The sequence below is a fragment of the Cyanistes caeruleus genome, chromosome 8 (assembly GCF_971803275.1).
Source record: "Cyanistes caeruleus chromosome 8, bCyaCae1.hap1.1, whole genome shotgun sequence".
NCBI lineage: Eukaryota > Metazoa > Chordata > Aves > Passeriformes > Paridae > Cyanistes > Cyanistes caeruleus.
Genome location: NC_141708.1, coordinates 16496893 through 16511604, shown reverse-complemented (window position 1 = coordinate 16511604; position 14712 = coordinate 16496893). Strand labels below are relative to the sequence as shown.

Genomic DNA, 14712 nt, shown 5'->3' with positions numbered 1-14712 from the left:
CAGAATTGAAGTGACTAGACTGTACAAATGTGCTAGATCTTTTTCCTTGTGATTTGATTTCCTAATATAACAGTAGTCTGCAAGATCAATTGAGTTTGGAGGTACGCATCTCTGCATTCGCAACAGGAAGGTACTGACCCCATTCAACTACCTTTTCCAAAGTAAGTGTTTGAATATGGTATGAGTGAAAAAAACACATTTCAAAATTATCAACTGAATCCTCTTCTAGTTGGTCCTATCTGGGATGAGTAAGCCTCATCCCCATCAAGCTGATGAGGCTTACTAGAGTTGGGGGGGGACAACACTTTCCCTTTTCTTCCAACACTCGATTTGGCAGTCAGCTAATGGGGTTTTTGGATATCTGTTCTTCGAGATTAATACAGAGAACTATGTCATTTATGTAATATAATTTCCATTTCATAGTTATTATGCAAGCATTCGGTTTCTACGGAGTCACAGTATTTTGCTATGTAAGGAGCTGTGCAAGGATCACGAAGCCATTGGCACCAAAATGCAGTCTTACACATTTTGTAGGGGAGAAAAAAAGTCCCCGAACAGAAAAATCCCAACATTTAACTACTGAAAGCAGAAAAAGCATAGTTGTTCTTCCGGCACAAAGCGCTATTGCAGTATTTTTTCTGCTCCTCATCATTCCTTATAATGGAGCAGGGGCAGGTTACGGACAGGGTCCCTCATGTCCCGCGCTCAGGCGCTGAGGCGCTGAGGCGCTGTGGCAGTCCCAGCGCTGGCCGGGCCCGCTCCCGCCATGGAGCCGCAGCACCGCGGCCCGGCGCCGGGAAGCTCCCGCCGCACGCGCCTGCGCACGAGGCCGGCGCTGCCCGGATCCCTCCGCTGGGCGCAGCGCCCGCCCCGCAGCGCGTGCGGAGCCCCGCGGGCCGTGAGGGGCGGCGGGGGCTGCGCGGGGCCCGGCCCGGCCCGGCCCGGCCATGGCGGGCCGAAGGTGCGCGGGCGGCGCGGCCGCTCTGGCCGAAGCGCCGGGCTGCGGCGCGGCGGCGGCCGAGCCGGCCCGGGAGCTGTTCGAGGCCTGCAGGAACGGAGACGTGGAGCGGGTCAAGCGGCTGGTGCGGCCCGAGAACGTGAACAGCCGGGACACGGCGGGCAGGAAGTCCAGCCCGCTGCACTTCGCCGCAGGTACCGGGGCAGGGGGAGCCGGGGGGCAGCACCGCCTTCCCGGGCGCCGGGCAGGGCCGCGGGGTAGAGCCGGGCCGCTCGGGCCTCGCCGCTCTGGCCGGGCGCAGCGCGGGGGTCCGAGCGCTCTGCGGGCCCCGAGCATCGCCCGCAGCCTGGCCCGGCCCGGCCCGGCCCCGGGACCGAGTCGGTGTCACACACGCGGTGGGGGTCGCCAAGCGGTACAGCTGTGTCCTCTCGCTTATTCCCTTTTTCTTTTTTTTATTTCTCCTTTTTTTTTTAAAAAAAAAAAAGGCATCTGCCTTTGAGGACACATCTGGAGTGGGGTTTATACTGTTCGTGTTGTGACACGTGAGCTCTGATGGAGACGCATGTACCACGTACAGTTCTTACGGATTTCAGCAGGCCTGTGCGTTTTTAGAATTGAACTCTTGAAGGTGCTTGTCAGATAACACCATTTCTAAGCTTTTTGCGTTCTTATCTGTGACAAATGGACTTTGTTAATTCAGGACGTAAGTAAGCAAACAACTGACGTCACAGGACAACTGCTTTCGGTGGCAACAAGCTAGAAGATTGTATCCCACCTTTTCAGACTGTGACTGTTGTTTTAATGTTGGTTGTTTTGGTTTAATTACAGCCTTAGATGTAGGACCCTAAGACTGACAAGCAGCAGAAAACAGCAGCTTTTTTTCAGCTAAATAGTATGAATAGTAACAAAGATGCTTGTTACTTTATTAGATTGTCTTGGTAAAGGTTTCTGCTTCAGGTGTCCTTTCCTCATATTAAGAGAGCTTGACTCAGACTTAAGAGGTCTAGGTTCTTGAAAGCCTCCTCAGGCCAGCAGTATTTCATAAATTTAAGAAGCTTGATCCGCAAGACAGCTCAGGAGACAAAATATCCTGTCAGAGGAAAACAGATTTTGTAGCTTTTTTTTAATATGCAGCAATCCTGCCTGTCCCCTTATAAACTCCAAACTTCTAAACAACTCTGTATGTTTCAGAGCATTTTGTAAAAGGGAGGGATTGTTTTTATTTATTTGCTTTTTTTAGTTTGAGGTTTTTTTGCCTAAGATGTTTCTCATTCACTACATTGATCTAGTTTATCTCTCTGAACAGAGGTGCTCTGTCTTGACTTTAAATTACTCCTGATCTGTAGAAAGACTTTTCTTTAAAAAGTTCATGTAGCCCTTAGATTTCTAATGTTAAACAGGTTGGTGTGTAAATGGGAGACCCTTGTCATGCCCAAGTCTTCTTCAGACTTGGTACAGAGAAGTTAATTGCTCCTCCCACCGGCCTGTAGAAGATGCTGAGAGTTTCTGGTTAACATGTGATAGAAAACACTTGTGTGATTTCTCAGTGGAGCTCTCTTTACCACCTCAGATCGAGCTCTGGAGCTTTCAGCCCACCTGCAATAGGCTCTGTGTGAAAGGTGAATGTAAGTAGCTCTTGGACTTGTGCCTGACTGGTTTTGCATTTCCCCTATTATTCACAGTTGGAGTAATACTCATTTCTTTTGTCTTTGCCTCTAAAGGAGTCACATTCCAGGAAGTAAAAGCAAAAAATCTGTTGTATTCCTGCTTTGTTTATCCTACTTGTCTGGGTGTTCTTAGAAAATACATTACAAAACTTCTCTGACTAGTTTCATTCAGTTTCAATACTTCTTTTATAGAAGAGTTGAAGCTGAAATATACCATGTTTTGTATTGCCCTTTTTTCCTTTTTCAGTGACATTCTGGGTCTGAACCTGGGTTTTATTTTCTAAGTTTTTTCCCAGATCTTACCTAACATTATTTTTAAAAAATAAACCAAATTTCTCTTTTTCCATGAGTCAGTTTGTAAAGGTGGATTTTCAAGTAAAAGATGTAAAAAGTAAAAAAGCTTCAAGCTCTCCCTAGAAATGTGTCATTATCAGAAGTAATATATATTGGAGTTTTGCTGGAGGTCACTCTTTGGGTTTTGTAATACACAGCTGTGTGTGATAGTTAAAGTTATCCTGAAGGTTTAATCAAGAGCCCACCACCCTTCACAGTAAAAGAGGCTTCATCCTCTCCCATTATAAGCTGCATATACTTCCTCAAGTCAGCCTTTTTCATCACAGTGTGTGTCAAAGTTCAAAGTATCACAAGGTTTTAAGGACTTGGCAAGTGCCAAAATGCCCTTCCTACAATCTAAAATTCATAAAAAATACAAACACTCAGGGTAGGGGAGAAGAATTTGAGCTAAGTTCTTTCTGTTAGTTTTTTATCCCGTCAAAAGTAGCTGAATGTCAATTATGACACACAGTGACTGTAAATAAATACATTTTTTTAATTGCACACGGTTGTACATTTCTACTATGATTAATAATTGGGAATTGTCAGCTTTTTTTCAGGGGACAAGTGCAGTGAGCTGCGTGAGTGTCACAGGTGGTAGAAGAGTGTCAGCTCGAGGTCCAGAGTAGCCAGCCTTTCTTACTGGCAATAAAAAACAAAGAGTTCATGATGATTAAGGTGATACCTTGCACAGTTGAAAGCTGTGATCCCATTTAGGTGGTCTCTTGATAAAAGCTTAAGAGCTAAATAAAACCCCTACTTCTTAAAAATTACAATGTTTGAATTTTTTTAAGTGTTGAAATAGTTGTTACTGCAGCCAACTAATGGTGAAGAGCAACCGTAAAGAATAGGCAGTGACTGCCTTCCAGTGATAGCAGAGACTGCCCCTGCTTTCCGTTCTCAGGGAAAAAGCAGAGGCAGAGACCATTGTGAAGTTTGGCCACTTCCTCTGTACTAGAAAGTTATGGGAAAATAATTCCCCTTCCATATATGGTGCCCTGTTGTACAGATGCTTCACCAAGGAAGTAAAGAATCCCTGCTGTGCACTCAGTGCTGGAGAGAATTTACAAAAATTGGTGTGATACAAATGAGTTAATTTCATCGACTTTAGCTGCAGGTAGCTGAGGGGTGTTGCTGTATGTACCTCAGATACCTTCTGAATAGATGCAGGCTTTGCTGAGAGAGAAGCTATGGACTGCTCATGAATTGTATCTGATTGAACCTCTGTTTTAAACAGAGGGATCCAAGGGAATTCTCTATGCCTATAATAAGGTTTACTACAGCTGATTTGCAATTATGATGTTGATTCCTGCTGAGGAATTTTACCTGTAAAAGCGTGGCTTTGCATCAATACTTTGAGGGGTAAGAATGCCTTCTGTACAAGAATGAGTGGTTTAGCTACCAAATATGTAACTTCTGGACAAAGAATTTGATCACAGTCTTCTCTAACATAATTGCAGCAGTCCTGGAGAGCATTTTTTGGTACTCAGAGAAGAAAATACCAAGCAGTCTGTCATCAAATAACAGTTTTGATTGTGTCTGCAGGAACTCTGGTACATGTGAAGGTCTCTTTTGAGTAGTTTCTCAAAATAATTTATTATGATTTGAGTATATATTCAAACTATAAACAGACATTTTTGAAAGCTTGAAGAAGCAAGAAAAATATCAGGACACATTCAAGCAAAATAACAGTATTTATAATACTTAGAATAGCTAAGCATATTTAAGAATGAGAAACATGATGCATATAATGTAATATAGACAATAAGGCTGCATGGGTGTAGCTACTAATATTTTTTTTTGGCAGCAGAAATATGCATGCATGTGCAGTGAATGACTTACTGTGCCTGTGCAGATAAATTGGTTTTGCATGGACCATGTATCTGATCCAGTTCTCATCCCAAGTATGCTGAGCTCCTGTTCTCTGTTAGGACAGGCAAGGTGGGTAAGTGTCATGGTGAGACTCAAAAGTGAATTTGCTATAGGGTCTGTGGTTCTATCAAAGGGGCAAGGTGCTAGTAAGCTAAGATTTGTATTGTTAGTATTGTATTTTGAAGAAGCACATCACCAGTATAGCCTTGTGACTGTTACTGGAAAACACCTTTAAGTTCATGCTGTGATTCGAAAGTTTGACATAAAATGATTGTTACAATAATGATGAATCTGTGGTGAATGTGGTTCCTTACGAGATTTTTGAGGGAAGAAGAGTAAAGTGAGAATTTAACTAAATTATTTCTGAATACCTGTCCAGGCCTCTCTATCTGACATACACAGTTTGTCTACATGATCTTCCCCTAGCAAGTGGGATCCAGAAGTTGCTCAGTAGCGGCATTGGGGTTTTTTGGGAGCTCCAGGTGGTAAAAGTGCTTCTTGCTCCATAGAAGGGATTTACTGAAGTCAAATTTTGTGAAGAACATGCTATGAAAAGTTTTAGTCACAACTAAACTAAGGCTGAAAGTTCAGTTATAACTGAAATGCTGACACTTGTAAGCTTTGGTGACTTTGCCCCTGAAATGCTGTGTTGTTATCAGGAATATACACCATTCCTAAGTTATGGTTGAAAGGACTTAAACCGACCATGGATATCCTATGGGTGATCTGTAGCAAAGTTTAAATTTGCTGCAAGCTGGGTATCAATGGTGTTGACAACTTTGTAGTTATTCCCACTGAGGGGGAAGCTCAAGACTTCATCCAGATCCTGATCTGTTCAGGAAAAGAGTTTGTAATTCAGATATTTAAAGCAAGGAAGGCCAAGTCCTGCACACATGAGTTGTTTCCCAGAAGGTACTTGGCAGAAGACTGATACATACTAAAATACGGCTCTTACCTGCCCTAATAATTGCTGAGACCCACAGAGACATTCATGGAACATTCAGAGACAATTCATGGCCATTGAGGTGGCCTTTGGAACATAACCAGGTATAACGGCTACAAACAGAAATCCTAAAGCGTTCTGGCCTCATGTGGAGATAGTGGAGCAAATATAGATACAGTTTGATGTCCTAGTTCATTTGCCATTATATAAGTATGCAAGATACAGCTGAAATTTGAGGGAATCCTATGCAGATACTGTTTCTGTAATCTTTAATATTATTTTTCTACTGAGTTCAATCTGATTTTTAAGAGTTTCAGAAACATCCTTAGTAAAACATGGCACTTGTGATTGTCTTTCGGAGTATTATTGAAGTTAGTTGGTTTAACCTGCACATCTGGGGCAGGAATTTCTCTTGCCCCACCTTGAAGTCTTTTCTCCCTTTTCCTCTTCCAGGTTTTGGTCGGAAGGATGTAGTTGAATATTTACTTCAAAGTGGTGCCAACGTCCACGCACGAGATGATGGAGGCCTTATTCCTCTTCACAACGCTTGCTCTTTTGGCCATGCTGAAGTTGTCAATTTGCTCTTGCGGCACGGCGCAGATCCTAATGCTCGAGATAATTGGAATTACACTCCCCTTCATGAAGCTGCAATTAAGGGGAAGACAGATGTCTGCATTGGTAATTTTCTCCCACTCTTCCTGTGACTGACTCACTTGTTTTTACTGTGAAAAATCAAGAGCCCTTTAAAGACCATTTTCTCTCTATGGAGCTATGGCTAATAAAAGGGTTAAAAGTAAACATCTTTTGTAAACTACCATTCATATCTCACTGTTAAAAGATAAAAGTTTTTGGTTCTATTTTTTATAATTGTCTACCTATAAAGGTTCACATTGACATCATAGGAAAAGTGGTTTAAAGTGTCATGATGGTGCTAAATTCTCTTCTATTTCAGCCTAGACTCATACTGCCTTCTGCTTCTGATCACTGTGCAGTGGAAAGAACAAAAGTGATCTTAATAAAGGATTCATTCTGTGTTATGTGTAGCAACTGTGTTAAATTAATTAAAGATGGGAAAACTTCAATTATATTGACTACCTGTTTTGCCTACACAGTTCTTAAGGAAAGTTCTTTAAGGAAGAGGTAGAAAGTTAGACACGTAGTCAAGAAACATTTCTTGATGGTGTGGTTTGCTGCCACTTACTTTAAGAGAGCTGTAGAGCTCTAGGGAGCTTTACAGATAACATTGCCTGTTTGGCCTGAGTGTGAGTGCAGCATGCACAGCCTGCCACTGCTGTCTGCAGATTAGGACAGCACAGGATATGGAGCTGATGGAAAATAGTTGCTGAGTTTTTCTGGTGGGTCAGTCACAAGCTTTCAGCTGAGATTGTCTCTGTCAGTCTGTGGTTGTTCTCTTTCTGATTGCTTTTTTCTCTTAAAATGTGTCTAGACATGTTTCATCAGATATGCTAGTCACAGATGACATTGCAGAATGCTGACATTAAAAATTTGAGAAAGGAAGTTAGTATGTTTCTTTTGTTGCTTGCAGATTACAGTAATGATATGTCTCATAAACCTTGTCTTGTAGAATTGTTTTCTCATGGAATACTTTGGCATTTTTGTAGTACTGTTGCAGCATGGTGCTGAACCAACCATCCGGAACACAGATGGAAGGACAGCTTTGGATTTAGCAGATCCGTCTGCAAAAGCAGTGCTGACTGGTAAGTGATAATCTTCAGATTTCTTTATGCTAGTAACAGTTGAACTGATATAACACAGTAGTTTGGGGGTTGTCTTTTTGGTACCACTTTAACTTGTTTGTGGTTTATACTTCTAAATAGAATTCCCTTACGGCTTTCATCATCTTAGCCGTGGCATATATTCTGGATAGCTGATCATGCTAGTTCAGTGATGAACTGTCAAATTTTTTGGAATCATAGAATGGCTTAGGTTGGAAGGGACCTTAAAGATCACATTGTTCCCACCCCCTGTCATGGGCAGGAACATTGACTAAACCAGGTTGCCCAGACCCCATCCAACATGGCCTTAAACAAATCCAGGGGCAGAGAATTCACAACTTCTTTGGGCAGCCTGTTCCAATGCCTCACTACCCTCAGAGTAAAGAATTTCCTCTTACCATTTAATCTAAATCTCTCCTCTTGTAGTTTAGACACATTTCCCTTTGTCCTATCAATACCTGCATGTGTAAAAACTCACCCTTCCTTTTGTTTAAAAGCTCCCCTTAACAGCTGAAAAGAGTATTTGTAAGTACTTCTAACACTTACATTCTATAAAATATTAGAAGAGGAGGATAAGTAGTGAACTTCACATGTAGATATTTATTTGACAGCTAAAAAAAGCCCTTTGTTGTTCTAGGTGAATACAAGAAGGATGAACTCTTAGAAAGTGCCAGGTATGTATGTTTGGAAAATAACTGGAATTAGTTATATTTTCAGAATTTTGTGTAACTAATATATAGATATGTAGTCTCAGGAGCTTGCATTCCCTCTAAATGCTAAGCTTTTTGGCTATTTTCTGTGAATGAAGCTATGAAATTAGTTGCATAAATGCTTTTTTGTTTTCCCTTTATTGCTGACAATACCGAGGGGAATGTGTTGCTTCAGATCTGTTGAACATTATCACAGTGAAAAATAGATAACCAGGATAAGCTACTAAAAAATGGAATAAGAATATTTTTGCTCATTTCATATCTTGTTTTTCAGGAGTGGAAATGAGGAAAAGATGATGTCTCTTCTTACACCATTAAATGTTAACTGTCATGCAAGTGATGGCAGAAAGGTATTTTTATGTAACACTTGATTTAAAAGTAGTTATCTCTTCTATGGTCCAGTTATTGTTTGACCAGATTTTAAAAATGTTAAACATAGAATCGGTTTTCTTCTCTGTATGTGAGAAAATAAGATTCCACCTCTCCAGCAGACAGCTGAGGTTTTTTTTGTTTGTTTTTTTTAGTCTTAAAAGGACTATGCAAATAATTCTATATAGGAGCAATAAACAAACAGCTTTTCAGTTGAAACTTCTGCTTGGCCTCCAGATCTCCAGTGACAAAGAAGGGAGGCCTTTTCACAGATTTTTGATCTTAGCAGGGAAAAAACACACAGGTGTTTTGTTTCACAGGCACCCTTAGGCAAATTGCTGCTCCTCTTCCAGGAACAAGCTGTTCAATGGTAAAGAAAAAAATGTTCAGACGTTCCAAATCTGCATTCTGAAAAATCCTGAGTCTTTTATGTTCAGCCTCTAGCCTATGGAAGGTTCAGGTTATTGAGTATCACTTTTTGGCATCCTTATTCTCATTAAATATTGGTACTCATTCACCCAACTTTTGATCTAGTTACTTCCCCTTTGTGAGGCTTTGTGGTGTGTGTGTGTATATATATATGTGTATATATATATATATGTATGTGTGTATGTATATGTATATATATATACACATATATATATATTTATGTATATGTGTGTGTGTGTGTAATACTGGGATCTCCAAAACACTGATGCATCTCTATTTTCTCATCTGATTACGAGGTTCATCCTCTAGGAACTGCAGAAATCTGGTTCAGTAGATGGGTTTGTAAATGCAGGGAATAAGGTTTCTCCTCACTAATTTGTAGCTCCTTAGTGCTGCTGATGCTTGAATGCATTTGCTAGAAAAGATCATAGAGCTGTCAGCTCTGTGGAGGATGAGAGTTGGGAAGACATGAAATTTCCCCTACACCCTGCTCACTTACTACACTCACAAATGTGAATAATAATTCCTCTTCATAATTTTTAAATTTACTTCACTGATAGGCAGAGAGACTTCTTCATAGTTTAACAGTTATTTGTTGCTAATGGTATTCCTGTTTTTCTCCTTTCACAAGGACATAATTTGTGCCAGCAAAGTATTTACAACTATGGTAGGCTAAAAACCCCAAAATGGCCTTTGTATTAGTGATGAAGTAAATTTGAAATTTGTGTTTATGTTGACTTCAAGAGTAGTCAGTGAACAAAGAATATAGTTACCAAATATCTGATTCAAGCACACTGGGATGTTTTTTTTTAAACTTGTAAGTCTTGAAGGACTTGGGCATTTAGTACTGTTAACAAGTTGTGAAAAAAGAAATACAAAATTAACCGTGATTTTGTTGTGTTTATTTGATGTTTGTTGTTTGTGTTACTGATTTATTCTACATTCTGTTGTTTCAGTCTACTCCATTACATTTAGCAGCTGGGTATAACCGTGTAAAGATAGTCCAGCTCTTACTGCAGCATGGAGCTGATGTACACGCTAAGGATAAAGGGTAGGTTCCTGTTTCCCTTTGTTCAGAATAAACAGAATTTGTTAAAAATTGAGGTGAAGTTATGAGCAGTAATACTGTTTAACCACAAAGAATTTCCAGCTTGAGACTGTTTGTCACCTTTAACCTTTCTGTTGTGACAGAAATGCAAGTTGATTTGTTTTCACAGGTGAAGATACTACAGCGTTGTTCTTGTGAAAAAGGATGTAGTTAGGGTCACTCCTGAACAACCCCTGCACTTAGTTCTTCCTGCTTGGGGTTCCAAGTCTGAGTGGAACCACTTCATCTGCAGCAATGCAATTGGGACAATTCCATTCACTTGTCATCTCATTAATTTAGTTGCTTTCTGTTCTGATAAATGCTGATGGGATTTTCTGGTTCCTACAGCTTCTTATTTCCCTATAGTTTCATTCGAACATTTATCATATTCCTTTTGTAAAATATTCAACGTAAAGCATAGTACCAGCTGCAGTGTGTTAGATGCATTTGAAATTAATGTATGTGTACTAAAATAATCATCCTTCTTTTTCTTCTATGTAGAGATCTGGTGCCACTTCACAATGCCTGTTCCTATGGTCATTATGAAGTAACAGAGCTTCTAGTAAAGGTTGGTTTTTGAAGAGATGAAATTGCATATTATTAAATAAGAGCAGTTTATAATAGACTAATAGAAGTTGCGTATTTTTTTATTTTGTACGTAGATTTACAAACCTTAAAGAATGATAAATTGCTTTTGCTCTACATGTTAGTGATTATTAAGCTGGAGTTACAGAATCTTCTGATTGCAAGGAAGCTTTTTCTTTAGAAATGTGCTTTCTGTTTTTAACTTGATCTGCTCCAAAGTTGAATATTTTCATACCACCAAGTAAGTACTGCTTGCCTCGATCTTTCTACACTCACCCAAAAAAACCCAACGAACCCCACTGAAAAAAACCCTACAAGCTGAGTGATATTTTGAGTTTGACAGTAGAAGAATATTTTAGAAGACAAAGCAATAAGAGGTGTTTAGAAAGAGTACTGGGAAAAATAGCAAATGCTTTAAAATTAAAGAGCAATCAGTCTTTTGAGGAAATTAATTTTACTGTATCAGTTCTGGCTCTGAATTGTAGCCTTCCGCCCCAAAGGAAGAGAAGCCTGTCAGTTTTCCTAACAAAAGGGAGCTCTTGGAACTGAAGTGGTTTGTCTGGATTATGTTAGTCTTGAAGATAAGTATGATGCACATTAAACTAATGGCTTGAAGATGTGTGCTTCAACATAATAGGTGTATTCCACCAAAGAAAGGAGTTTTGAGCTGTGTGTATTCTCAGCTGGCACAGCAAATCAATATCATTGTAACAGCTGAGAGTGTTCTGCTATGTAACTCCAGACATTTGGCTGCTCAGGGAACAGCTATTGTTTTGTTTTTGTGTTTCAGCCCCCCACTAATTCCATGTACATTTCTATTTGTTTAGCAAAAAATTAAGTAAAAAAAACTATTAAAATAATCTTACATTGTAGTAAGTATGAAGAGTCATGATGTTTTTTACTTCAGAGGCCAGTTGTAAAGTGAATTTTTACAATGGTGGTACCAGACACAGCCCCACAAATGAACTTTTGCCTGTGCACTACTTTGTGTTTTAACTATTTATCTAGAGTTATATTCCATATTGGATTTCTGCTCCAGAGAATTCTGAATTACTTTTTGCAAAGCCATTCAGCTTTAAGAGAAGTAATGGGAAAGAGCATGTACTTGCTTACAGACTGAACTTGAAGTGCAATCAAAATAATTCTGTACATATTACACATATGTTACTCATCCAAGAGCATTACTTGTAGAATCTTGTACTTAAATGTTTTGAATTTAAATTAACTTTGAGTGCCCATCTCATTTTGGATACCATGGCACTCATATCTTGGGGTATTCATATACATATTCACAGAACATGTATTTATCTTAGTGCAGCTGGTCGTTCTAGACATTTTCTAGAGTTGCAGAGAATCAGAGCTTGATCGCAGGTGACTTGGAGAATATGAATATTTCTTTTTCTCTGATTTCACCTGTAGCAGATCTCCCTTCCTTTCTGAAAAAAAGCCTGAAAAGACTAGCTAGTCTTTGGCTTCTTTGAATGTACCTGTGGGACACCAGGTGATTAAAAACCACAGTGTGCTGAAATGTTGTGTTAGATTGAAAATGAGTGTCTTGGAACGGTTTGCATATAAGCATTTATTTTTATTATTACAGTCTACTGTATTAAAACTAATAACATAGTCTTTTTCTAACGTCCTGGTTTTGATTGCATCTTTTTTTACCCCTTTCCATTTCAAGCATGGAGCATGTGTGAATGCAATGGATCTGTGGCAATTCACCCCTCTGCATGAAGCAGCTTCTAAGAACAGGGTGGAAGTATGTTCTCTTTTGTTAAGTTATGGTGCTGACCCAACACTGTTGAACTGTCACAACAAAAGCACCATTGATTTGGCTCCAACTCCCCAATTAAAAGAACGATTAGCATGTGAGTATAAAGTGGGATCAGTTCTACAGTTTTACAGCTTGTAATGTGTAATTAGATTCCCTAGACAGTGACCTGCCAGAAACCAGATTTGGAAAATGCTTACGCTTTAAAACTAATTGTGCAATGTTCCGCAGTATATTTCACTGTTTATAATTTGAAAGTGCTAGATTTTCTGAATGTAGGCATTTAAAATAGTTTTACTGTCAGTTTTATAGTCAAGTTGTTGTGATGGGTTTTGTAACTTTTCCCCTATTACATGCTTTCCTTCATGACCTTGTCAATACACTTTGATTTCCTGTACTTGTTTCTGTTATTGCATCAAGATTGTTGAAATACTAATTTTTATTCCACAGGTTTTTATTTGAAGAAAAGAAAAAATAACTTTTTAAAGTGCTGAATATGTTTGAATGTCCCACAATCACTCAAAGTTCAAAGAAGTAGATGAAGGGCATTGATTTTTGTCCAGCAAACTTTAAGAGTTGAAAAGAGTGACCTCCAATTCCATCCTTGAGTGATCAAACAATAACTTTCTGGGATATTTACAAAACTTGTCTAGGCTTCATGCTAGCATCTAGAAATGATTCTCCAAGAATAGATCAGAAGTAGGGATTTTTGTATGCTTGAGTTAGCATCTATGTGAACAGTAGAACTTAGAGTTGTGAGTGAAATAGATCTTGTGCAGCAAGTTTGGATGTGTCTGGCTTTGGTTTAGAAACAAAGCAAAATTTGTGTAGTGTTTGGACTTAACTAACAAGTTCTGTAAAGTGATGTAATAGCTTGAGTCAGACTTGGAAATGTGTGCTCCATGGTCTGCTGAATAAAATTATTTTTTTATTTTTTTTTTAACTAAAAGAAGCAATTCTCTTGATCCTTCTTGAGCCAAGGAATCTAACCCTCTGTTATGTATTTCTTTGTTTTTAAAGATGAATTCAAAGGTCACTCACTGCTACAGGCCGCAAGAGAATCAGATGTAGCTCGTATAAAGAAGCATCTTTCTTTGGAAACAGTGAACTTCAAGCATCCTCAGACACATGAGACAGCATTGGTAATATATCAGGATTTATTAATGGTTTTCTATATAATGTAGCTAACCTAAGCATACTAGGTTAATAGTTTAGCAATAAATACTGCAGTGTCAAGTGTTGTCATTGAGACCACGCTGGAATATCTAGTGTCTAGTTAAGCAAATACCACTGATTAACACTTGGTTTTTAATGATAAGACTTATATAAATTATTTAGGCCTGTTTAGGATGTCTAAATGACTGGGTTTCATAAAACAGTCTCATTTTAAGCAATACCAAGCTATGTATGTTAGCTTTGTTTTATGGTTTCCAGCAGTTATTAGAAAGGGCAGTTATTGAAAATACCAAAGTAAATTCAAAAGTTTATGTGAAATCTTCCAAATTAATCAGCTTCTATGTGTTTTGGCGGGGGTGGGGGGGGTCTTTTTACACCACCAGCTTTTAACTGCCAGCTAATCAGCAAGTAGTAAAACCTGGATATTGATAGCTGGTCATTAACTGTAAACTTTTTTATGTTTACAGCACTGTGCTGCTGCATCTCCATATCCTAAGAGGAAACAAGTATGTGAATTGCTGCTGAGGAAAGGGGCCAATATCAATGAAAAAACAAAAGAGTGAGTGGTAACAAATGAATACTCATAACTCTTTTTTTAGAAGATTTTGCAAAATACATTTTGAATTCTTCCTTTTTTTTTAAAGCTTCTTGACACCTCTGCATGTGGCATCAGAAAAGGCTCATAATGATGTTGTTGAAGTAGTTGTGAAACATGAAGCTAAGGTATGAGTATCATACTTTCCTTGACATTCATGTGCTATACAAGTTTTCGTACCATGAGAATGGACAGCTTTTGTAAAATAATTTATTTTGGAAGGTTCTAAATTTATAGGCTTCAGCTATAGGCCATCAATCCATCAGTACAGACCTATACATTATAGAATCATTGTTGGTTTGGTCCTGTTTTTAAGAAATGCAGATACAGTTCTCTCTGTGAGTGGAAAACTTTCAAAGTGTCTTACTCAGTGCTTCATTGTCCAGCAGGATTAATAGAATACATAAAGAAAAAAAGTGGGAGGTGTATATGAACTGCAAGAAGCTAAACCAAACTGTGTGACAGATAGACTTTACATGAT

The 14712-nt window shown here is 39.1% G+C and overlaps 1 protein-coding gene across 6 annotated transcripts in view; it reads left to right on the top strand.

Moving 5' to 3' along the window:
- The first annotated feature begins 915 nt into the window (after positions 1–915).
- The window catches only part of TNKS2 (tankyrase 2), a 37428-nt gene continuing 23631 nt past the window's right edge, over positions 916–14712 (top strand). For 3 of the 6 annotated variants that reach the window (XR_015290118.1, XM_086900685.1, XM_086900688.1), the window contains exons 1-11: positions 916–1152; positions 6227–6451; positions 7396–7491; positions 8147–8183; positions 8494–8569; positions 9974–10068; positions 10606–10672; positions 12371–12557; positions 13481–13602; positions 14104–14195; positions 14281–14359. Coding sequence is in view for 3 of the 6 variants with exons in the window: in XM_086900685.1 (XP_086756811.1) it covers positions 948–1152; positions 6227–6451; positions 7396–7491; positions 8147–8183; positions 8494–8569; positions 9974–10068; positions 10606–10672; positions 12371–12557; positions 13481–13602; positions 14104–14195; positions 14281–14359 (1281 nt within the window). In the remaining 3 variants the exon portion in view is untranslated. Of the gene's footprint in view, positions 1153–1270; positions 4900–6226; positions 6452–7395; positions 7492–8146; positions 8184–8493; positions 8570–9973; positions 10069–10605; positions 10673–12370; positions 12558–13480; positions 13603–14103; positions 14196–14280; positions 14360–14712 lie in introns of those variants that run through there. The other 3 variants (XR_015290120.1, XR_015290119.1, XM_086900686.1) reach the window with 1 other exon arrangement.